At 41.3% G+C, this 24760-nt stretch overlaps 1 protein-coding gene across 4 annotated transcripts in view; it reads left to right on the top strand.

Moving 5' to 3' along the window:
• The window catches only part of gtf3c3 (general transcription factor IIIC, polypeptide 3), a 75696-nt gene that overhangs the window by 7297 nt on the left and 43639 nt on the right, over positions 1-24760 (top strand). For all 4 annotated transcript variants that reach the window (XR_013499556.1, XM_078228622.1, XM_078228623.1 and 1 more), the window contains exons 3-8: positions 3584-3756; positions 8445-8568; positions 13712-13903; positions 16498-16663; positions 18494-18641; positions 20639-20714. Coding sequence is in view for 3 of the 4 variants with exons in the window: in XM_078228622.1 (XP_078084748.1) it covers positions 3584-3756; positions 8445-8568; positions 13712-13903; positions 16498-16663; positions 18494-18641; positions 20639-20714 (879 nt within the window). In the remaining variant the exon portion in view is untranslated. The remainder of the gene's footprint in view (positions 1-3583; positions 3757-8444; positions 8569-13711; positions 13904-16497; positions 16664-18493; positions 18642-20638; positions 20715-24760) is intronic.

Here is a 24760-nt window from a genome sequence, read left to right as displayed (position 1 = left end):
CTGAAAGGCTTGGCCCTGATTTTGAGGTTTTGTACCCAGGTCCTGGACTCTGCACCAGCGGAAATAGTTTCTACCCAATCTACCTGATCAATCATTTTCAATATCCTACAAACCTCAATCAAATCACTTCTTAACCTTCTATATTCCAGGACAAGAAATAAATATTCTGAATAAACTGTGTAAAAATAGAACCTTAAGATAGTTCTAACATCTGCACCAGTCAATGTTGAGTTATGTCTTTACATATTGTAACACTGTCCTTTGCAGTGTACCACCAATGATTGAGCAGTTCAAATCAGGGATGTTCAGAAGGCCATTATTAAATATACACAGATTTCTTGAGCGTTGTGGGGCGAACGAAGATAACAGAGATAAGGAGGAATGAGGTGATGGAGGGACTCAAAAACAAGAATGGGAATTCGAGGCATTGCTTGACCATTAGCCAGTGTAGGTCAGTAAGCACAGCGGTGATGAATGAACGGAACATTATGCAATATGGGCACAGGGAGCTGAGCTTTTGATAACTCCAAGTTTATGGAGGGTAGAGCTTGGGAGGTCGGCCAGGAGTGTGTTGAAGTAGTTAAATCCAACAGAAGCAAGGGCAAGGATGAGGGCTTCAGTAACTCACAAGATGAGGTAGTGGCCATTTTTGTTTTATTTATGTCATACTGCAAAAGTTATGTCTATTTGTTTCCTGCCAGGCCTTGAGAGGATGGGCTGGAAGGAGTGTAGTGTTGAATCTTAAGCAAGAAAAGACCTTCTCAACTGATTAATGTACCAGATTTGTTGATATGATTTCTCTGCAGGGTCTTTCCAGTTGACAGGCTAACCATAAATGCAGCAGCAACATGAAAGTTCAGCATAGTTTGGATATTCCTAAGAATTTGACCAATGTTGATTGTTATCTTTTGGGGCTGAATCAGTGCTAATTTTTGCTGAAGCAGTAAGAACTATTTGCTAATATGTATTTGGAATGATCTTCCTAAGATAAAAGAAAGACTTCCATTTATATTTAAATTTATATGGCATTTTTCACAATGACTGAATGTCTCAAAGCACATTACAACTAATATGTACACATAAATGTAGTCACTGCTGGAATGCAGAAATGCAAGGACAATTCCTCTGCTCATTTCTCCACACCTTGCAATATTGTGCTTTCCTCTTCACATTTTTGTAAGTGCCCCTGTTTTCAATTTCAATGAGTAAGATCACTAAGCAAAATAATACATCACGTTGTTTCTCCTGTGTTATTAAAGGAGACACAAGTTCTCTTCCTAAAGGATGAGCAACCATTGTTCATAATGTTCTTGCTCTTCCACCATCACCACTGTTGGCCGTGGCTCGTAATCCTGCACGCGGGACCCTACCAGGGTTTTGGGAGACTCACAAAAGGGCAGGAATCATCACCCCCCTGAGGTCTCCAATGACCTTACTGTCCTTCTGATATGCATGGAAACCTGTTTCCATTCAACCACCATGGGCACAATCTTTCTGGCCCACTGTGCAAGTTGATCTCCCAGTGTACTTGGAGTTTGGGGCGACTGCACAATGGTGCATTCAACAGTCTGCCAGCCAGCCAGCCCCCCCCCCCAATTGACAGAGTGGGTGTGAAGGTTAGCAGGTTAGCTTGCTGAAAAGAAAGAGTGAAACATCCCTGTTTTCAGGCTTGTTTGGCAATAGCATTTTTTTGGGAAGATTGCTCCCCCCCATGCCCCAGGCGTAGGATCTCTAGCATCTCTAGTACTGTATCCAACTGGGGAAAGAGAATATTGGCAATTTCTTCTTTTGGGCAGAACGTTTTTTCTGGAATGGTATGGGGGAAGAACTTTACATCATGTGTACCTTGCCCACAGTAATATGTCCCTTTGATTTGTTTAGCCATCATGTCAGATTTCAGCTGTCCTATGTCATAGGTACTTTCATATTCATTAATATTATAGAATCCTTTAACACAAAGTGAGGTTATTTAGCCAGTTTTGCGAATACCAATTGTTTTGAAGAGTTGTCCAAGTTAGTCCTACACCCTATCTTTTACCTCATAACCCTGAAGCTTAGTTATCTTCAAATACATGCTCATTTGCCTTTTGAAAATTCCTATGAATCAGATTCCACCACCCTTCTGGATAGTGTTTTCCACCCTCTCTGTGAAATAATTTTTCCTCACTTCTCCACTAGTGCCTTTGCAGATTATTTTAAATCTGTGATCTCTGGTTATCGATGCACTTGTCAGAGGAAACAGTTTCTTCATACTTACTCTACTCTTTCCTTAACCTTCCCTCTTCCAAGGAAAAGAGACCCAGCTTCTCTAATCTGTCCATGTAACTGAAATCCCCCATCCCTGATTTCATCCTGGAAAACCTCTAACATCTCCAAAGCATTGATATCCTTCTAAAAATGTGGTGCCCAATTGTGTACAATACAAAAGCTGTGGCCTAACTGGTGATTTGTAAATATTTTGTATGATTTCCATGTTTTTCTATTCCGTGCCTCTATTTACAAAGCCACATACATGTCCCATATGTTTTCTTAACTGCCAAATCAACTTGCTCTGTCACCTTCAAAGATTTGTGAATATGTTCCTCCTAGTCCCTCTGATTTGAGCAGAGATATCATAGATATCCTTTCTAATTATCATTTTCCTTAACTTGGATTGAACTGAAGGTATGTTTGTCATCTGTTGATTCAATCAGCAGTTTTTGATGTTGGTGCTGCATTCTCATTGCTGAAGGTCATTTGTTGTTCAAAATGTTGCTAAAACTTCAAAGTTGAACAGAAGTGGTTTAAACTTGCATTAATAGACACTTAAATGCACTTTGAGCCCCTCAGCTCCAATTGCCCAGTTTCCAATGAAAATATCTTTTCAGTATAATGACATCTCGCACTTTTTTGATAAATATATTCATTCTCCTGCGGGCCTCAGAACCATGTCGATTGTTTTATCAGAGAAGGAAAAGTGCAAACGTCTTATAGCAAAACCTGAAGTTAATACTTGAAATAGGAAGTCATAATTAGCTAAAGCTCACTTGTGTCACATGTAAATCATTTACAAATTTATGTTAAATGGATGTTGCTTGTGTCGAATAATGCAATGATTATAAAATATTTGATCGTGACTAGTGCTATTAAGATTAAATATAAGACCATTTAAGTCCAAGAAAGAACTTGCATATATATAGCACCTTTCACATCTTCAGGACATCCAAAGAATTATTTTGTAGTGTCACTTTTGTTATGAAGTGTCAGCCTGTTGGAGGAAATAATCCTGAACCAATTTCTACGGTTTCTCTGTCTTGGATTGGGTGCAAAGGAGGCATCAGAAGTGTAATTTGCAAATTGAAATAGTCTTAGCAGTGTAAAGTGGCAGATGATTTTATAATGCCTGAATAAGTCTGGTAGGAAAATGAAAAAAGGGTGAAGAAGCTCAGTTTCCTGGAGCATGTAAAGGCTAAAGGTTTGATGCACATTATAAAATACACGGAGTGATGAATTGTTAACCATCGTGTTTTTACTTTAACGCTATGAATGTTTAACTTCTTTAAAACAAACATGGATACAAAATTATCAATTGTTTATTCTACAGAAGAAACGTCTGATGGTGTCAGCAAATCTGTCCATCGAGTTTTCGCTTCAATGTTTGGTGATCACGTAAGTGATGATGATGAGGAGGAACAGGAACAAAGTGAACAGCTCTCTGCTGGAGAGGTTTTTGCCTTGGAAATGGAGCTACACCGAGAACACAAGAAAATGCAAAGGGTGAGCAGGTCATAGCACTCAGCACAAAGAAAATATTACATTGGGGTTAGTTGAGTACAAGAAATACTTTGAGGAAAATGACCCTGTAATAAATCATCAAATTAGGTCCATTTCCTTCCTGAAATATTTTCTTAATAGAATGAAAATTTGTCTAATTATTTTGCAGGTTTTTTTGTGCTAAATGTCTTGAATGTGGCAGTGGGATGGCAGATAATTTTGAAAGGAGACTAAGTTCAGTTTGCTGTCACATGAGAATGAAACTGACTTTGTTCTCCTTTTATTATTTGTTTGCGGGATGAGTGTGTTGCCGGCTAAGCCAGCATTTATTGCCCGTTTCTAATTGCCCTTGAGAAGTTGGGGGTGAACTGTTGTCTTGAATCTCTGCAGTCCATGTGGTGTAGCTACACCCACAGTGCTGTTGATTACTGTGTTAAATGGCGGTTATCTGGTTTGTAGAAGCTGAAGGAAGTATTTGTCTGCAGGTGAGGGTTTAAAATAGTGTGCGTTATCTGAATTAAGTTGGCACAACAGTTATTTACATTAAGGTTCTTTTATAAATTTCTATGTCAGTGGTTCAGGCCTCCAAAATATGGTTTTAAAGGTGATTGGTTTATGAAATTGATTAAAATAGTGTGCCATAAGGTAAAGATAATATCCATTCAAAGCAAACATAATGGCCGGGGGTTTTCCAGACACTGGTGGGATCTTTCAGTCCCACCAAAGTCTACAGCATTTTGTATGGCTTGCTTGCCTTGCTGCTGGGGAACTGCCACATGCGTTCGCTTCAATGAATGTGACATCAATGTTAGCGATAAGAACATAAGAACCTAAGAAATAGGAGCAGGAGTAGGCCATCTGGCCCTTCGAGCCTGCCCCGCCATTCAACAAGATCATGGCTGATCTGAAGCGAATCAGTTCCACTTACCCGCCTGCTCCCCATATCCCCTAATTCCCTTATCGATCAGAAAACTATCTACCTGTGATTTAAACATATTCAACGAGGAAGCCTCCACCACTTCAATGGGCAGAGAATTCCAGAGATTCACTACCCTCTGAGAGAAGAAGTTCCCCCTCAACTCTGTTCTGAACCGGCCCCCCCTTATTTTGAGGCTGTGCCCTCTAGTTCTGGTTTCCCTTCTAAGTGGAAAGAATCTCTCCACCTCTACCCTATCCAGCCCCTTCATTATCTTATATGTCTCTATAAGATCACCCCATATCCTTCTAAACTCCAACGAGTACAGACCCAATCTGTTTAATCTTTCCTCATAAGCGACACCCCTCATCTCCGGTATCAACCTGGTGAACCTTCTCTGCACTCCCTCCAAGGCCAATATATCCTTTCGCAAATAAGGGGACCAAAACTGCACACAGTACTCCAGTTGTGGCCTCACCAGTGCCTTGTACAGTTGCAGCAAGACCTCCCTGCTTTTATATTCTATCCCCCTCGCGATAAAGGCCAACATTCCATTCGCCTTCTTGATTACCTGCTGCACCTGCAGACTGAGTTTTTGCGATTCGTGCACAAGGACCCCCAGGTCCCTCTGCACAGTCGCACGATGTAATTTTTCTCCATTTAAATAATATTCCAATTTACTATTATTTCTTCCAAAGTGGATAACCTCACATTTGCTAACGTTATATTCCATCTGCCAGATCCTTGCCCACTCGCTCAGCCTATCCAAATCTCTCTGCAGACTTTCCGCGTCCTCCACGCAATTCGCTTTCCCACTCACCTTCGTGTCATCAGCAAACTTGAATACCCAAGATTCAGTCCCGTCCTCCAGATCATCTATGTAAATGGTAAACAGTTGAGGCCCCAGCACCGATCCCTGCGGCACGCCACTGGTCACCAACTGCCAACCAGAAAAGCACCCATTTATCCCAACTCTCTGCTTCCTATTAGATAGCCAATCCCCAATCCACGCCAACACCTTACCCCTAACTCCGTGTACCCCAATCTTCTGCAGCAACCTTTTGTGAGGCACCTTATCGAACGCCTTCTGGAAATCTAAAAACACCACATCCACCGGTTCCCCTCTGTCAACCGCACTAGTGACATCTTCATAAAAGTCCAGTAGATTCGTCAAACACGACTTTCCCTTCATGAATCCATGCTGCGTCTGCTTGATCGAACCATTCTTATTCAGGTGCTCTGTTATTTCCTCTTTAATAATGGACTCTAGCATCTTCCCAACTACGGACGTTAAGCTAACCGGCCTGTAGTTACCCGCCTTTTGTCTACTTCCTTTTTTAAACAGCGGCGTAACAGTAGCTGTTTTCCAGTCAGCCGGCACTACCCCAGAGTCCAGCATAAGTAATCTAAAGCTGACATTTGACAAATGTTATACTAATATATGGAGAATAATGGATACAAATGAATGGTTAAGCAGAAGTAATTAATTGAGATTTCAAAAATGCTATAAGCCACAAATCTAAAACCTAAGCATCTTAATGTTCAGTTGAGATTGCTGTATATTTATAGACTATAAATATAAATATTTATATAATTCATTTATATATCTTTTGAAGACTGTGCAGAATAAGCAAGATTAGGGAACGGGAGGAGTGAGAGGTGAGGAGGAGGGGGAAGAGAAGGGATCAGGTTAGGATGAAAGGGGTAGAGGAGTGAGACAGGGAGAAATGGTGAAGAGAAAGAGAGGGAGTGGGTGGTGGCCTTCAGTCCGGAGAAAGATTGGACAAAACTGCTGCCCAGTTAGTTAGTTGGGGAAATATCAACTTCTGATGCAGAGAATAATGTTCAGTGAGTGATGCCATTTACAAATGTAGTTCATATAAAGGAAGAGATCAATGAATCATAAAGCGATTCAATGAGGGTCAGGGTGAGAGTGGGAACGGGGAAGTTGCGTTCCTGTAGCTGAATGATTGATTGATAGTCCTTTCTATAAAATATAGCTGAGTGGAAAGGAATACACTCCAAATAACCACTGGTAGGTGGGAATGTGCATCCACAAATGTTAGATTGCAGGGTGATGGGATACTGCCCCCCTCCTGCTTCCTCTTCCTGTATCTCCCTCTCTTCCCTTCTGCTTGCACCTGTGTAATGCCACGAGCATTGAATATTCAGAATTGTAGTAAATGTTCAAATAAACAAATGAAAGTAGTTTATTGACAATTATGTAACATTAAGTAGAATGTGGCATTACTTTACAAATCCATAACATGACACGGTATTACTACAGATACTTGTTTATGTAATTTCATTGCGTTTCTTCTGCAGGTGTTGGGGACATGACACCAAAGATTTTTAATGCAGTTGATGTGTGTCACTTTGTCTAATAAGAAATATTCATGATGTAATTCCTGTAAGGGTACAGAATGAACTACATTTATTTCCAGTCTACTGCTAGTCTGCTTGCTTGTTTGAGTAATTTAAATTGGAGAGCAAAACAAGAAAGGCCTTTCAACTTCACCCATCTCTGAAATAAGATAGTGGTATGGTTCATTATAATTTGACAAAAAAGTGAAGTGATATTGAACATTCTTATTTGACAAGGATTAGTATCCGATTTCCTTATTTGAGTGCCACAAAAATACTACATGTATTTCCTCTACAATTTAAAATTAACTGGAGCATGAGGTGCACTGAAGGCTAGCGTTTACACTGAGTACTAATGGACATAAAATTGGAACTAATTATGTACTGTTAGCAACAATACTGTTAGGAGAGGTGATGGCTTAGTGGTATTATCGCGAGACTATTAATCCAGACACTCAGTTAATGCTCTAGGGACCCGGGTCTGAATTTGAATTGAATAAAAATATCTGGAATTAAGAATCTATTGACGACCATGAAACCATTGTCGATTGTCGGAAAAACCCTTCTAGTTCACTAATGTCCTTTGGGGAAGGAAATGTGCCGTCCTTACCTGGTCTGGCCTACTTGTGAATCCAGAGCCACAGCAATGTGGTTTACTCTCAACTACCCTCCAAGGGCAACTAGGGATGGGCAATAAATGCTGGCCAGCCAGCGATGCCTGGGCATTCAGCCTCTGATCTCCGGATAAGCATTCTCCAAGGCAGCCTTCACGACACACGACAGCGCAGAGTCGCTGAGCAGAGACTGATAGCCAAGTTCCGCACACATGAGGACGGCCTCAACCGGGATATTGGGTTCATGTCACACAATCTGTAACCCCCACAACTTGCCTGGATATGCAAAATCTCACTAACTGTCCTGTCTGGAGACAATACACATCTCTTTAACCTCTTTAATGCTCCCTCCACTCACATTGTCTGTAGCTTTAAGACTTGATTAGCTGTAAAGACTCACATTCCAATCATTATTCATGTAAATTGAGTTTGTGTCTTTGTGCCCTGTTTGTGATCAGAACTCCCACCCACCCGATGAAGGAACAGCCTGTTCCGAAAGCTAGTGGCTGTTGCTACCAAATAAACCTGTTGGACTTTAACCTGGTGTTGTGAGACTTCTTACTGTGTTTACCCCAGTCCAACGCCGGCATCTCCACATCAATCTAGAATAACCATTGATTGAGTTTCATGCGCTTAGTTATACTCTGGATTTCATGGTTGTTCAAACATTCAAAGGTGTTAAAAATGTTTCAAACTTAATATAATGTTTGAACACAAATATGGGACCTATGAGGACTTGAGAATTTAACTTTTACTTTTTTTGCCTTTCTTTCTCCCCATTCCCTCAAATATTTTAGGAGAGGCGCCCTCGGAGTAAACTCCCTAAAGCTTTGAGAGGTCTTATGGGAGAAGCTAATATCAGGTTTGCACGAGGAGACCGAGAAGAAGCTGTGATGATGTGTATGGAAATCATTAGACAAGGTACAGGAGTGCTTAAAGACAAAATCTTCATCTGCAAAATTATAGACCTCCAAATCAAGAAAGATACACCCAAATATGAATTCAGAATTTTTAAATTATACTTGTTCATGGGATATAAGCTCAGCTAACAAGTCCAGCATTTGTTTCCCATCCCTAAATGCCCTTTGAGAAGGTGGTGAGGAGTTGCCTTCTGATGAAAGGTCATTTAGATGCTGCTGGATTGAATAGTTCCAGCAATTTCGATTTTTACTAATGAATGTAAAATATTGCCATTAATCAGTGAGTTGTTAGAATTAATTGAGAGGTTTCCACTACTCTTGGCCCAGATCTTCTGGTCAGTGGTAATACTCTGTGCATTAGCATTGCCTATGAAGTTTCTTGCGCCCTGATACATCTGTCCCTTTCTCTGCCAAGACTTTTGATTCCCAGCTGAAGCAGAAGAGGGCCAGCGGAGCCTTTCCAGGTAAGTCCAGCATATGTAGGAAAATATAAGGGAAGAGGACATGCCTCCTCTTTATGGCACTAAAATGCTTATTTATTAGTGTCACAAGTAGGCTTACATTAACACTGCAATGAAGTTACTGTGAAAATTCCCTTGTCGCCACACCTTGGTGCCTGTTCGGGTACACTGAGTGAGAATTTAGCATGGCCAATGCACCTAACCAGAATGCCTGTTGGACTGTGGGAGGAAACTGGAACACCTGGAGGAAACCCACGCAGACATGGGGAGAACGTGCAGACTTTGCACAGACAGTGACCCAGGCTGGGAATTGAACCCGGGTTCCTGTGCTGTGAGGCAGCAGTACTAACCACTGTGCCATCGTGCTGCCCAAGTTGTAAAAAGATAAGTTTTTTTAAGCTCTCATTTTTAAAAAATGAATAAGTGTACATTATTGATGGATGTGTGAGCGAATGGGTAGTTGGGTCGGAGTGAACAGTTGGGTCAGAGGCGGGATGGTCAGGTTGGGTGGCTGGAGTGATTGTGGGGAGTTAGTTGTGTTACTCTGTTCAAAGTATCATGTTATAAAGCATAGAGTGCTTAATAACATGATACCTTGTCCTGTTCTCATCCTCGGAACCATTCCAGTGAAACTTTTGTGGTATCATCTCTGAGGCAAATATGTCCTTCCTTACATATGGAGACCAAGATTGTGCACAGAACTTGAGATGTGGTCTCACCAATGGCCTGTACAATTGCCGCAACAATTTTTTTTTCTTGTACTCCAATCCCTTGTAATAATGGCCAAGATGCTATTTCCTTCCGAATTGCTTCCTATGCCAGGGTGCTTGTGTTCCTTGTACAAATGCACCCAAGTCTCTCCGAACGTCAACATTTAGAAGTGTCACAGGTTTTTAAAAAATATTCTACTTTTCATTCTTCCTACCAAAGTGTATAAACTCATACTTCCCCATCTGCCAACATGTTGCCTGTTCACTTAACTATATTCCTGCCGCCTCTTTTTGTTCTCACAGCTTATATTACATAGACCTGATCTGGCATGACCCTTGCAACATTCCATTGGTTATAGGCTGCCAACTTGAAAATGCTGTTTATTTCTACTCTCTTCCCTGTCTGTTAACCAATGCTTTATCTGAACTAATAAATTAGTACTCCTTGGAGAGACGAAGGATGAGAGGTGACCTGATAGAGGTTTACAAGATGTTGAGAGGTATAGATTGGGTGGATTCTCAGAGGCTTTTTCCCAGGGCTGAAATGGTTGCTACGAGAGGACACAGGTTTAAGGTGCTGGGGAGTAGGTACAGAGGAGATGTCACGGGTAAGTTTTGCACTCAGAGGGTGGTGGGTGAGTGAATTCGTGCTGCCGTCAGTGGTGGTGGAGGCAAACTCGATAGGGTCTTTTAAGAGACTTCTGGATGAGTACATGGGATTGAAGGTTATAGCTAAGTCTATTTATAAGCCTAGGTAGGTAGGGACACGACCGGCGCAACTTGTGGGCCGAAGGGCCTGTTTGTGCTGTAGTTTTTCTATGTTCTAAATTACTCCCAACTCCATGAGCTCTTATCTTGCAGAGTAACTTTTTGTGTGGCACCTTATTGAATACCTTTTGGAAATCTAAGTATGTTACATCTAATGATGCCCCTTTATCTATCCTGATTACATCAAGAAGCAACTCTTCATAAATTTGTCAAGCGTGATTTCCCTTTTATAAAACCATGTTGAATCAACCTGATCATAAGTTCCAATCTGTTGGGATTGTTCTAGAATCTAGGGAATTTTGGAAAATCATAACCAGTGCATCCACTATCTCTGCAGCCTATCTCTTTTAAGTCACTGGAATGTAGACCGTTAGGTTTTGGGAACTTTTTTTTTTGAATGTTAGTCCTTTAAGTTTCTCCAGTGCTTTTTCTCTAGCGATATTACTTACCTTAAGTTCATCACTCTTGTTCGCCTCTCTTTCGGGTATGTAATTTGTGTCTTCTACTGAAAAAAATATTTATTCAGCATCTCTGCTATTTTCTCATTTCCCATGATAATTCCTCCTGTCTCTGTCTCTAAGGGACCAACATTTACTTTAGCTAATCACTTTTCTATGTACTTGCAAAAGTCTAACAATCAGTTTTCATATTCCTGGTGAGTTTACTCATTGTGTTTTTGCCTCTTAATTAACTTTGTGGTTGCCATTTGCTGGTTTCTAAAACTCTATTAATCCTCAGGCTCACTACAATTATATGCAATATTATCAACCTCTTTTAATCTAATACTATCCCTAACTGTTTCTGGCTGACTTTGTGTTTTTTAATGTATTTTTCTTGAAAATTTGGAATAATTTCTTTAAATATTTCTTATTGACAATTTACTACCATACTGTTTAGTCTATTTGCCCAATCAACATTGGCCAGTTCACCCCTCAAATCCATGATATTTGCTTTGTTCAAGTTTAAGGGCAGGATTTCTTGGATGGCAGGATTTCCTCCCTGTCACCTGGAGTGTCGATGGGAAATGCATTCCTGAAGATTACAGTAGTCTCAAAGCCATTTAATGCTCCAAGGAATGTGAATTGGCTGGACACAGGACTTCCAACCATCAATCGAGCTAAAGTCCTGATTGGGCTAGCAGCTTTGTATTTCAGTCGTGCAGTGGCCAGGACTGGGACTAGAAACAGCCTCCAGATTCTAAGTACCAGAGGTCAGGAGCAAGTAAGTGCTAGAGACGGTGGAGTTTCAAGGTGGAGGGGGGCATGTGGAAAGGGAACCCTTAATGGAGGTGTCCTACTCAAGGCATGAGCGGCTGAGCTCCCCCACCTTGCCTCTGAACTCCCACCAGCTTCAAAGTTGAAGTCATGCAGGAAGCGACTCTTAAGTCACCTACTCCACATAAAATTGTGAACAAGTCAGAGGAGGGCAGTGGATAAACCACCTGGTGAATTTTACAGGTCTCCTGCCTGAAAACCCATTAGCGGGCGACTGTAAAGTTCTGCCCAAGATTCTTCTTTGGGATTGAAGTATATCGCATTCAAACTTAGTATGAATTCAGTTGTATTGTGACCATTTTTCCTAGCAGATCTTTTACTATGGGATTACTAATTAAACCTGCTTTATTACAAAATGCTACATCTATAATAACTTCACTCATCGTTTATTCCACAACATTTTGTTTCGGTGTTCCAGGAAACCGTTGCCAAAGAATTCTACAAACTCATATTTGAGCTTTCCTTTGCCAATTTGGTTTGCTCAGTCAGCATGAAGAGCATTGCATTGTCTTTATTGTAAACTCCAATTATTTATTGCTTAATGCTCTGTCCAGTGGTTTAACTACTGTTAGAAGGCCTATGAACCCTCCTCCCATCCTTTAAATTTCTCCAGTGCTTTTTCTCTGGTGATTTTCTGACCTCTGTTATGCCAATCTCTAGGCGTGCTGGTTCTATATCTGATCTTCACAGCCAAGATCCTTCCTTGCTGCTGTCCATATACTTTTACTATCAGGGTAACTCTCTTAGGGTGCCTCAGACTTTTTTCTACCTTGATGTTGTATTTGACACCAGGGTGAGCTTTTGACCACATCTGTTTCATCTCTGAGGCTCCTTATTTACATTTTAACATCGTTGGCCTACACTCTTGCCTTAGCTCATTTTCTGCTGAAACCTTAATCCATGCCTTTGTTACCTTTATACTTGATTTTTCTCATGCTCTCCTGGCTGGCATCCTGTCTTCAAACCTATATAAACCTGAGTTCATCCAAAACTCTCAGCTCCTAACATATCCTAACTTGAACCAAATCCCAGTCACCTGTTGTGGGAAATTGCCACCGGAGTCAGACTGGAGGTTCAACAATACAGTTTTATTTAACGAAGCTTCGTGGAGAAAGGCACTGGCACTCCGCAGTACTTTAGCAGCTACCTTCTCTCAATGATACAATAGGAGTGGTTCATTTTTATACTTTTCAGACAATGGATAATCTGGACATTAGCCATTTAACACATTGCTATAGCTGAGTAGGATCGATAGTTTAACACATCGTTACAGCCAGACATATACAGACATTGGCTTTTAACATCGCATTGTTTCATAGAATGGATACATTTCCTCCTTCGGTGACTATCAATGACTTAGTTTCAGTCTATACATACAGTAGTTGGTTTTCCTGCATTTATGTGTTCCCGTTCCCATTTATGGCTAATCTCTTTATCAGTCCTTATTGTCCTAGGTCTGTCCTTATCTTTAAAGTGCCTCAAGTCCTTACTGGCTTCCTGCAGTATCTGATTCCTTATGTTTAACTTTAAATAACTGTCTGTCCTGCATGTTTTAATTTCAAGTAGCTGTCTGCGCTAAAGGTCAGTGCCTGCTTAATGTCTCTTTCCCAGGTAACCTTTTTATGTGCCAGGCAGCCATTTTATGTGTCAGGTACCCATCTTTATGTTTTTCCCCACTTCACACCCATCTCCCATTTGTTTCTGATCTATGTTACATATTCTGGTTATTTCACTAAGGTCCTTCAAATATAATCTGGATAGAGATTAACTAAAATAATTGATCTGGTGTTTGAACAATTGGATTGCAAGAAGATTGATGATGTTGTGAATAGTTTACTATGATAGAGTACTTAGCACAGAGGTGGAAAAACTTCATCAAAACATCCTCACTTTTGATGCAATATTTAATTACTTTGTTTGCTTCTTTATAGCTCCTCTTGCATATGAACCCTTTTCCACTCTTGCAATGATTTATGAAGATCAAGGAGACATGGAGAAATCATTACAATTTGGACTGATTGCAGCTCACCTGAACCCAAGTGACCCAGAGGAATGGGTGAAATTGGCTGAAATGTCCCTTGAGCAAGACAATATCAAGCAGGCTATTTTCTGTTATTCAAAAGGTATTGTAAGTTTATGTCTTGGATGGAAATTGGGAGGAATGGCTACTTCAGCCCACAGTTTTTGGTCCCAGATTAGCAACCCAATGATTGTCAACTCAAATCCCACCATGATAAATTGTGAAATTGTAGTCAAGAAACCAAATAATTTGTGGGCTAGCACCAAAACAAGAGCCACAAAAGTTAGTAGATTATCATTAAAAACACAACTGCTCGAGTAATGCCCCTTAGGAAAGGGAATTTACTAGTCTTCATGCACTGTGTGTTTAATTATTTAATGCCCTCCATAAGACTAGCAAGCCACTCTATTGTAGACAATAGTACAGAATTTGGTCAACCTTTTCCCAATTACCCAGACACATACACTGAATACGGTTAAGGTAATTCCAGTCAAACTTGCAAAGCTCGCTTCACCAACACGGTATCCAGTTGGGAGACTCACTTCACTTTACAGTTGATTAACAGCCTGATGTTGTCTCTCACACACACACACACACCTACAATGACATTAATCAGCCAATTTCCCAGACTTTTGTTTTGCCATCGCTGGGTACATCAATGGGATCAGAACATGAGTAGGGCTTTTAGCCTTGAACCAATTCTGCATGCTGCCTTAGTTCCTTAGCATGTTGTGGAGCAGCATTACTGGGACTGCACCTCATTCTGTATGTTGTCTGGTACTGCTTCACGCATTTTATTCCACAGTCCAGATTGAACCAGGGTTGATTATGACCACAGATTAGGGGATATGCTGGGCCATGTAGCTACAGATTGTTGTGGTGTACAATTCTGCTGCTGTTGATGGTCACTGCAATCTCAGAGTTAGCTACTTTTGGGCTGCTGGATTTTTGAGCTGTCCTGTTCATCATGATGACAGTGTCACACAACACACTGAAGGATGCCTTCACAGTGAAGACAAAACTGTGCAGTAGTCACTTTTAACAATGTAATCACGGACTAACATGTCTGAAAGAAGTTGAGTGGCTGAAAACAGTGTCAAGTGGGTTAATCCCTTGTGTGTTGCCTGTATCTGACAAGACCTCATTGTGTCCAAAGTCAATGCCGAGGACAACAGTCCCATGGTCACCAAGGTGCCTCTACCACGTTCAGTTTGGGACAGAGGTGGAGAACCAGGTAGCTAATTTGTGAAGGAAGCTTTAGGAAAGAACATCCGATCTTCAACCATGTGGAGCTCAGCAAGTAACTGCAAGAGATGAAGCTGACGTATTTGCATTAGGCTTTTATCATAGAAGAAATCATAGAAATCATAGAAACCCTACAGTACAGAAAGAGGCCATTCGGCCCATCGAGGCTGCACCGACCACAATCCCACCCAGGCCCTACCCCCATATCCCCACACATTTACCCACTAATCCCTCTAACCTATGCATCACAGGACACTAGGGGCAATTTCAGTATGGCCAATCAACCTAACCCGCACATCTTTGGACTGTGGGAGGAAACCGGAGCACCCGGGGGAAACCCACGCAGACACGAGGAGAATGTGCAAACTCCACACAGACAGTGACCCAAGCCGGGAATCGAACCCAGGTCCCTGGAGCTGTGAAGCAGCAGTGCTAACCACTGTGCTACTGTGCCATCTGGTTGGCACCTTTTAGTCAAAGGTGCCAACCAGATGATCTTGCTTAATCTCGAGGTTCCCCACCATCATAGATACTTGAGTAAAGCCTAATATCCATTACAGCTGTTGTAAATGTTTTGGAGTTGTACATTTTTATGGCAGGTTTCTGCACAGTTTACTAAATTTCAGCATTAGAACTAGCACTTTTTTCAAATAATAAATCTTTGAATATTAAAGGTTATCATTTTGGATATTGGAAATATATGACTAGATTTTAAAAATTATACTAATGTACATGGCTATTAAAATTATTTTTGATGACCGGCTTTGTTTGGACTGCCACAAATTCAGACCTTTCCTTGTGTCTGACCAGGTACTTCTAAATCCTTCATGCAGCATCATTATTCATTTTTCTGACAGCAGTTTTCAATTGCAGGGTTTATGGTCCTGAGCTCCAAGTCAATAGCAATCAAACTTATAATCCTAGCTCTTCTGAAGTGCTTTGTTTTTATTAAATGTAGAAAATCCTCACATTGCCATTGCTCTGCTTGCAATTCTGGAAGCAGATCATTGCTATACTTGGTGTGACCTTTTTGTAATTCTGCAAACCTGTCTTTGTGAAAATGAAATCGCATGAAAATCAGGATTTCTTCATTGTTGCGTGATAGGATGGTTAAGTTTTAGAACAATAATCTGAATACAGATAGGAATGTATTTAATTTCTGTTAACTTGACTAAAGGTATTTTGATGTATTCAATAAGTCCTACAAAATTTCTATGTCTGCGTAAATCTAATTTCTGTAACTCAAACCTACTGAAAAATTGTTGAACAACTTGTGTGGTGAAACGTGGAAAAATTAAGCTGAAATCATCACACAATTCCTAATTATTTGGGAATTCATTCATGAATTACACGTTCAGACTTGTATGGATATGAGGAATATGGTTTAAAATGTGTAATCTTAAACTGTAAAAAATATTTATTGCACATAACTGCTTTGTTTTTAATATGAAGCCATAAAATATGACACAACAAATGTCCGATATCTGTGGGAACGTTGCAGCCTATATGAACAATTGGGTGAACACAAGCTAGCTATGGATGGATATAGGCGCATCCTGAACATTCTGCCACCTACTGATGGGGAGCACTTCATGCAGCTGGCTAGAGACATGGCAAAGTAAGTTTTGATGTGGAGATGCTGGCGTTGGACTGTGGTAAGTACAGTAAGAAGTCTAACAACACCAGGTTAAAGTCCAACAGGTTTATTTGGTAGCACAAGCCACAAGCTTTCGGAGCGCTGCTCCTTCATCAGGTGAGTGGGAATCGTGTTCACAAATAGGGCATATAAAAACACAAACTCAATTTACAAGATAATGGTTGGAATGTGAGTCTTTACAGGTAATCAAGTCTTAAAGGTATAGACAATGTGAGTGGAGAGGGTTAAGCATAGGTTAAAGAGATGTGTCAATGAACACCACTCGACAATCACCAGGCAGGAGTTTTCTGTTCCTGTTGGGGAACACTTCAGCAGTCACGGGCATTCAGCCTCTGATCCTCGGGCAAGCGTTCTCCAAGGTGGCCTTCACGACACACGACAACGCAGAATCGCTGAGCAGAAACTGATAGCCAAGTTCCGCTCACATGAGGACGGTCTCAACCGGGATCTTGGGTTCATGTCACACTATCTGTAACCCCCACGACTTGCCTGGGCTTGCAAAATCTCACTAACTGTCCTGGCTGGAGACAATACACATCTCTTTAACCTGTGCTTAACCCTCTCTCCACTCACATTGTCTGTATCTTTAAGACTTGATTACCTGTAAAGACTCGCATTCCAACCATTATCTTCTAAATTGAGTTTGTGTCTTTATATGCCCTATTTGTGAACACGACTCCCACTCACCTGATGAAGGAGCAGCGCTCTGAAAGCTAGTGGCTTGTGCTACCAAATAAACCTGTTGGACTTTAACCTGGTGTTGTGAGACTTCTTACTAAAGTAAGTTTTCACAGACTTATGGATTTTTGGTTTCTTCAAGTACATTGATCAACCTGCCGACCTAACTTTGGTACAGTACTACTCTACTTTGCTAAATAAACTACACCTTCTTGACCATTTTATGTGACTTGTATTCAGGGAAACCACATGAGAATGTGAAATAGTAAATGTATTTTTGACAATGGGAAGCCAAGAATACACAACAGCTAATTTAAGATCATCAGTCAAGCTCACTCATGCTTGTTAGAAACTGCATAAATTCGTATGTGTGGACCTTTCCCCTAAGACCAAAGGAATATGTCCAGACTTTCCATCTTTTCCTCTTCATGGTGTTGCTACTTCTCTTGCTGTTTGCCTCCACACCCTTTGCTTCTTGTCCTGAAGTCCTTCCTTTGTTTCCTGCATGATGTTGCTCTCACTTCCTTTTCTGTTGACCATATACATTCTTTTCCTGTCAGTTGTTCCTTTGCTGCCACACGACTGAATCTGCATCTGTCCTCCACTGGTTGGAGACCCACCTGTTGCAATTCTCATTTAGCTTACAGACAACCTCTAACCCTTTCTTCAGTCCGCCTTTGAGCCTGACATCAACTCCTGACCTACACCTCACCTATATTAAGCTGGAAGCAGCAATTTTAAAAAAGGAATTCTCTCACTAATGTTCATTTATTGTCTTATAACCACTTTACAATTTAGTGTCAGGAATCAACTTCAATGAAACATTAAGATTGAAATGAATCTGAGTCATGACCCCATCACAATCACATCACACACCTTTCTTATTGGAGTTGATGTTTGACTACATTTTTTAATTTGAAGAGCATTGATTTATGAACTAAGAGGTAAGTTTTTCTGTCCCGCCCACCTTGGGAATTGTCATGGACAGGACAGAAAATTTCACCAATTGTTTAAAGGTCTGTCAACCAGGAATTTCCGCTCTCGGGGTGGGCGTGATCAGAAAATCACGCCCTCGGTTAATTTGTAAATAAAACCATAAATATATATTTTCAGGAGCTATTATGAAACAAACGATATTACATCGGCTATTGGTGTGATGGAAGAGGCTCTCGGCAAACATCAAAGCCTGGTTTCTGCTGAGGATGTTAACATGGCAGCTGAATTGTATCTGTCAAGCAAACAGTATGATAAAGCATTAGAGGTAAGGCATTTGTGAGCAAGTAGTGCTTTCCCTGTGCATATATCCCACTCCATCTATTTGACTCCAGACCCCAGCACTGAGTCAGATTCCCAATAAACTGGACTTAAACTACATGTGTTTAAGTGTTAAGATATCTATTAAAAGAGGTTAAAACTAAAGAGTCACTTCTGTATTTTGAATACTCTTTTGCGATATAACTGAAGTTCAGTCAGTAAGTCAAAACGGAAATTATTTTCTTTTATTTCTTCTCACCCAATTTGCCTGGTTACTGAATTGCCCAAGCAGGGTCTTTACATAAAATTGCAAGTATTTTGCTTTGCATCTCAGCCTATTTATTGGTTATAAATAACAAAAGTGCCATTCATCCCTTTCAGTTAACTTGCATAACCTCCTCATGTTATGTATGTCAAACCAAGCTCCTATGTGAAAGAGACCTTGCAGACGAAAGCCTGTTGCACACTGAAATCTTGAGAAACCATCCGGAATCTCAAATAATTTATCAAGAGCACTTCAATCTTAAGTTGTCCTTGAAGGAAAAGATATCAAAATTCCATGACCAGATCATGTGGATTTCTATGTATTGACTGATCAACAGCATAGTCTGTCGATATTATCTAACATTAGATATCTTTATTTGCATAAATATTTTGATTATAATTGAAGCTTGTTTCTTGAGTTGTCTGAGCTGCAACTTTTTACATGTGTGTATGGCAGTCAAGCTTTTGTACAAATTAATCTTGTACCGAGATTAAAACTATAGCTCAATTTTGAATGGTCTGACATTCCACCATATTTAATTGCGGCCACCTTTGTCTAACTATTTGACATCAAGTCTTTGGTTTAGTCAAAATTTTAAAGCTGAAATCTCTCCAGTGTCAACATGATTGATTTGCATAAACCTCCCTATCATGGTGAACGTGGTGGGATGTAATCTTTGCATTCTACTTTACTCTGAGCTAAGCTTTTAAGCCCACACCCAGTCCATCACCTTTAGCACATTGCTGATTCTTAAATCTCACTGCTGCGTGAAGTTTTTATGTATGACATCCTCAATTCGTGGGCTTGTTTCTCCAGTGTCCTTTTTGCCAACTTCATCACATACAGTCTTCATAAACTCCAGTTAACTTAGCACTGTAGCCTTCTTGTGTGCAATGTCTTACACTCTGCTCATCTAAATCATCTCTAAAGACATCTACTTTCTTATATTTGATCAAATTAACTTTGAGAACCTTATTCTTACTTCCAAATCCCTCCAGGGCCTTGTCCACCCTACTTGGGGAATCTTCACGAGCCATATTTTGTCTCAGTCTGCAGAGTAATTGACCGTGTATTCCACACTCGCTCTGATTTTGCATTGAAACTACACTTTGTGCAATTATTTCTGTCTTTTGAAATTTTCTTTTAAAATTTCTCTCCATCTGAATGTCTGCTAAAAATGTAACTGCTTCCTTCCTCTCCCCTTTTTACCATAGAATAGAATCCCTGCAGTGTAGAAGGAGGCCATCGAGGTTGCAGTGACTCTCCACAACATCATCTTGACCAGACCCACCCCCCAGCCCTATCCCTGTAGCCCCGCACATTTACTATGGCTAATCCATCGAACCTACACATCTTTGGACACGAATGGGTAATTTTGCACGACCAATCCACCTAACTTGCACATCTTTGGACTGTGGGAGGGAATCGGAACACCCGGAAGAAACCCACGCAGATATGGGGGAGAATGTGCAAACTCCAGTCACCCAGCTGGAATCGAACCTGGGTCCCTGGCACTGTAAGGCAGCAGTCCTAACCACTGTGACACCGTGCCACCCACTTTTCCAAAAGAAAAAATAATTTCCCTTTCTGTGCCCATCTATTCTTCTTTGTATTGCTGCTGACAAGTTCTTGAACATGACTGATGTGATATAAAGACATGCAAATTGTAGATCTTATCACTCTGATGAAATTTTATTTATTTTTCATTGAATTGTTCTAATTTTCTTTTTGTTGCATAGATTATAACTAAGTTTACTGAAGTTGTGGTTGAAAAGATTGCCATAAAACAAGATCTTTCAGAGGAAACTACAGAAGGTAAAACTGTATTGTACCGTAAATGGTTTATGATAGGCTATGAAGGTTTAAAACTAATAGATAAAAGTACTTGTGAACTGGATTATATATTGAGAAGACTGAAGCCATTGTCCAGCCCTACAAATTCTTGTGTTCATTTAATTCTGGCCTCTTGAGTATTTGAATTTTATTTGCTCAACCATTGGTGGGAATGCCTTGAGACATCTGGGTCCTGAGCTTATAATTTACTTCCTAAACCTTTCCTCCTTTAAGGCACTCTTTTAAACTTAACTCTTTAATATAGCTTTCGGTCATCTGATCTAATATCTCTCTATGTGGCTCCGTAACATATTTTGTTTTATAACGTTTCGGTGATTCAACTTGGGATTTTTGTTAAGGCACTGTTGTGATGATACTGTGCCTTTAAGAAATGTATTTATATCATGTTCCTTGTAAATGGTATGTTTAAAATTCAGCTCTTTTACACAGTGCTGATTTGTCTGCACCAGGCAGCTCAAATGCTGAGAATGCAGGCTAATGATTGATTTTAGCCAGGGATGTGTTTGTTTTAATCTGAGTTAATTGCAATTTTGTTTATTTTGATTTTTCCTCTGGAGTTTCAGAGTAGGGCTTTGTTGAGGTTGATTGACAGAGGCAGAGTCATGTAATTGCTTTCAGGAAGAACATATAGTTCTCTTTGATTTTAAAGCATTCAGTTTCTGCCTGGTCCTTAAAGAAGCAAGAGGTGGGTCTCTTTCTGTCTCTCTCTCTCTCTGGAGGCTGCTGTTTGAGGCTGTCAAAAGAAAGTTGTTTCCCTCACCAGAATGTTCAAAGGTTCTAGGACTGTTCACAAGTACAAGCACGTAAGCCTTGGAGTTTTCTAACTGATTTTAAAGTGGGGTGTTAAGTCTATAAGAGAAATATTGCTTGAACATCCAAAGGTTGATTGGCCATGCTAAATTAACTCTAGTGTCGGGGGATTAGCAGGGTAAATGAGAGTTACGGGAATAGAGCCTGGGTGTGATTGTGATCGGTACCGACTCGATGGGCCGAATGGCCTCCTTCTGTACTGTAGGGATTCTATGAGTCTATGAATTGGAACTAATAGAAATAAATTAGCAGTTAAGAATTTTACCTTGTCATGTTTAAGTATTTGAATTGGTAAAAGTTAAGCTTTGATTTGATTTATTATTGCCACATGTATTATACAGTGAAAAGTATTGTTACAGACAAAACATACCGTTCGTAGAGAAGGAAACACGAGAGTGCAGAATGTAGTGTTACAGTCATAGCTAGGGTATAGAGAAAGATCAACTTAATGCAAGGTAAGTCCATTCAAAAGTCTGACAGCAGCAGGGAAGAAGCTGTTCTTGAGTCAGTTGGTATGTGACCTCAGACTTTTGAATCTTTTTCCCAAAGGAAGAAGGTGGAAGAGAGAATGTCCAGGGTGCGTGGGGTCCTTAATTATGCTGGCTGCTTAGTCGTGGCAGCGGGCAGTGTAGACAGAGTCAATGGATGGGAGGCTGGTTCGCGTGATGGATTGGGCTACATTCACAACCTTTTGTAGTTCCTTGTGGTCTTGGGCAGAGCAGGAGCCTGATACAGAGCAGGAGCCTGATACAACCAGAAAGAATGCTTCCTATGGTGCATCTGTAAAGGTTGGTGAGAGTCGTAGTTGACCTGCCAAATTTCCTTAGTCTTCTGAGAAAGTAGAAGCATTGGTGAACTTTCTTAACTATAGTGTCGACTATAGTTTTCCTGGCTAAAGGACTGGTCCAGGAGGGAGGGCTTCATTTTCATAGATCAATGGGAGGTTTTCAGGAGAGGATGGCACCTGTACAAGAGGGAGGGGTCACAACTAAGTTGGAAGGGCACAAATATCCTGGTTGGGAGCTTTGCTAGTGCAGTTCGGGGGGGTTTAAACTAGTATGGCAGGGGGGTGGGGATCAAACTATTAGGTCTATAAGTGTGGAGGCTGGGGACGAGCTTGGGGCTGGGACAAGGCTGGCAAAGAAGAAGAGCACTCTGGGGGAGGACGACCTCACTGAGCCTGGAGGTCTGGAGTGCTTATACTTCAATGCAAGGAGCGTAGCAGGTAAGACAGACGAACTTGGGGCCTTAATGCGCACGAGGAATTTGGATGTGGTTGCGGTGACAGAGACTTGGTTGAAAGAGGGACAGGACTGGCAGCTGAATATTCCAGGGTACAAGTGTTTTAGGCGAGGAGGGGCCAAAAGAGGTGGGGGAGTAGCGGTATTAGTTGGAGAGCATATTACAGCGGTGCAGAGGGAGGACAATTCAGAGGGGTCGTGTAACGAGTCACTCTGGGTGGAGCTTAGAAACAGGAAAGGCGCAGTCACTATGTTGGGGGTGTACTACAGGCCCCCCAACAGCCCAAGGGAAGTGGAAGAATGGATATGTCAGGAGATACTGGATAGGTGCAGGAAAAATAGGGTTGTTGTAGTGGGAGACTTCAATTTCCCTGGTATAGACTGGAAATCGCTGAGGGCAGGGACTCTGGATGGTGAGGAATTTGTAAAATGTGTACAGGAGGGTTCGTTGGAACAATATGTAGACAGCCCGACTAGAGAGGGGGCTATACTGGACCTGGTACTGGGGAATGAGCCCGGTCAGGTCTTCAAAGTTTTGGTAGGGGAACATGTGGCAAATAGCGACCACAATTCTGTTAGCTTTAGGATAGTGATGGAAAAGGATGAGTGGTGTCCCAAGGGTAAGGTGTTGGATTGGGGGAAGGCTAACTTTATTGGGATCAGGCAGAAATTGGCAGCTCTTGATTGGGAGAGGCTGTTTGAGGGTAAATCCACAGCTGGTATGTGGCAGTCTTTTAAGGAACGGTTGTTAGGGCTACAGGACAAGCATGTGCCTGTAAAAAAGGATAGGAAGGGTAGGATTAGAGAACCGTAGATAACCAGGGAAATTGAGGGACTGGTCAAAAAGAAAAGAGAGGCGTATGTTAGGTCCAAGCAGCTAAAAACGGAGGGAGCTCTGGAGGAGTACAAAGAAAGTAGGAAAGTACTCAAACGGGGAATTAGAAGAGCAAAAAGGGGTCACGAAATGTTCTTGGCAGACAGGATTAAGGAGAATCCCAAGGCATTTTATTCATACGTTAGGAACAAAAGGGTTGTTAGGGAAAAAATCGGACCTCTCAGGGACAAAAGTGGGGACTTATGCTTGGAGCCCAAAGAAGTAGGGGAGATCCTAAATGAATACTTTGCGTCGGTATTCACAAAGGAGAGGGATGTGTTGACTGGGAGTGTCTCGGAGGGGAGTGTTGAACCGTTGGAGAAAATCTCCATTACAAAGGAGGAAGTGTTAGGTTTGTTAGAGAAAATAAAGACTGACAAATCCCCAGGGCCTGATGGAATCTATCCAAGGCTGCTCAGGGAGACGAGAGGTGAAATCGTTGGGCCTCTGACGCAAATCTTTGTCTCGTCACTGGACACAGGTGAGGTCCCAGAGGATTGGAGGATAGCCAATGTGGTCCCGTTATTTAAGAAGGGTAGGAAGGATAACCCGGGTAATTATAGGCCGGTGAGCTTGACGTCCGTGGTGGGGAAGTTGTTGGAGAAGATTCTTAGAGATAGGATGTATGCGCATTTAGAAAGGAATAAACTCATTAACGATAGTCAGCATGGTTTTGTGAGAGGGAGGTCATGCCTCACTAACCTGGTGGTGTTTTTTGAAGAAGTGACCAAAATGGTTGACGAAGGAAGGGCCGTGGATGTTGTCTATATGGACTTTAGTAAAGCGTTTGACAAAGTCCCTCATGGTAGGCTAGTGAAAAAGGTTGGATCTCATGGGATAAAGGGGAAGGTGGCTAGATGGGTGGAGAACTGGCTTGGTCATAGAAGACAGAGGGTGGTAGTGGAAGGGTCTTTTTCCGGCTGGAGGCCTGTGACTAGTGGAGTACCGCAGGGCTCTGTATTGGGACCTCTGCTGTTTGTGATTTATATAAATGATCTGGAAGAAGGAGTAACTGGGGTGATCAGTAAGTTTGCGGACGACACAAAACTGGCAGGACTTGCAGATAGTGAGGAACATTGTCA

The sequence above is a fragment of the Mustelus asterias genome, chromosome 14 (assembly GCF_964213995.1).
Source record: "Mustelus asterias chromosome 14, sMusAst1.hap1.1, whole genome shotgun sequence".
Taxonomy (NCBI): Eukaryota; Metazoa; Chordata; class Chondrichthyes; order Carcharhiniformes; family Triakidae; genus Mustelus; species Mustelus asterias.
This window is presented reverse-complemented; position numbering and strand designations above follow the sequence as displayed.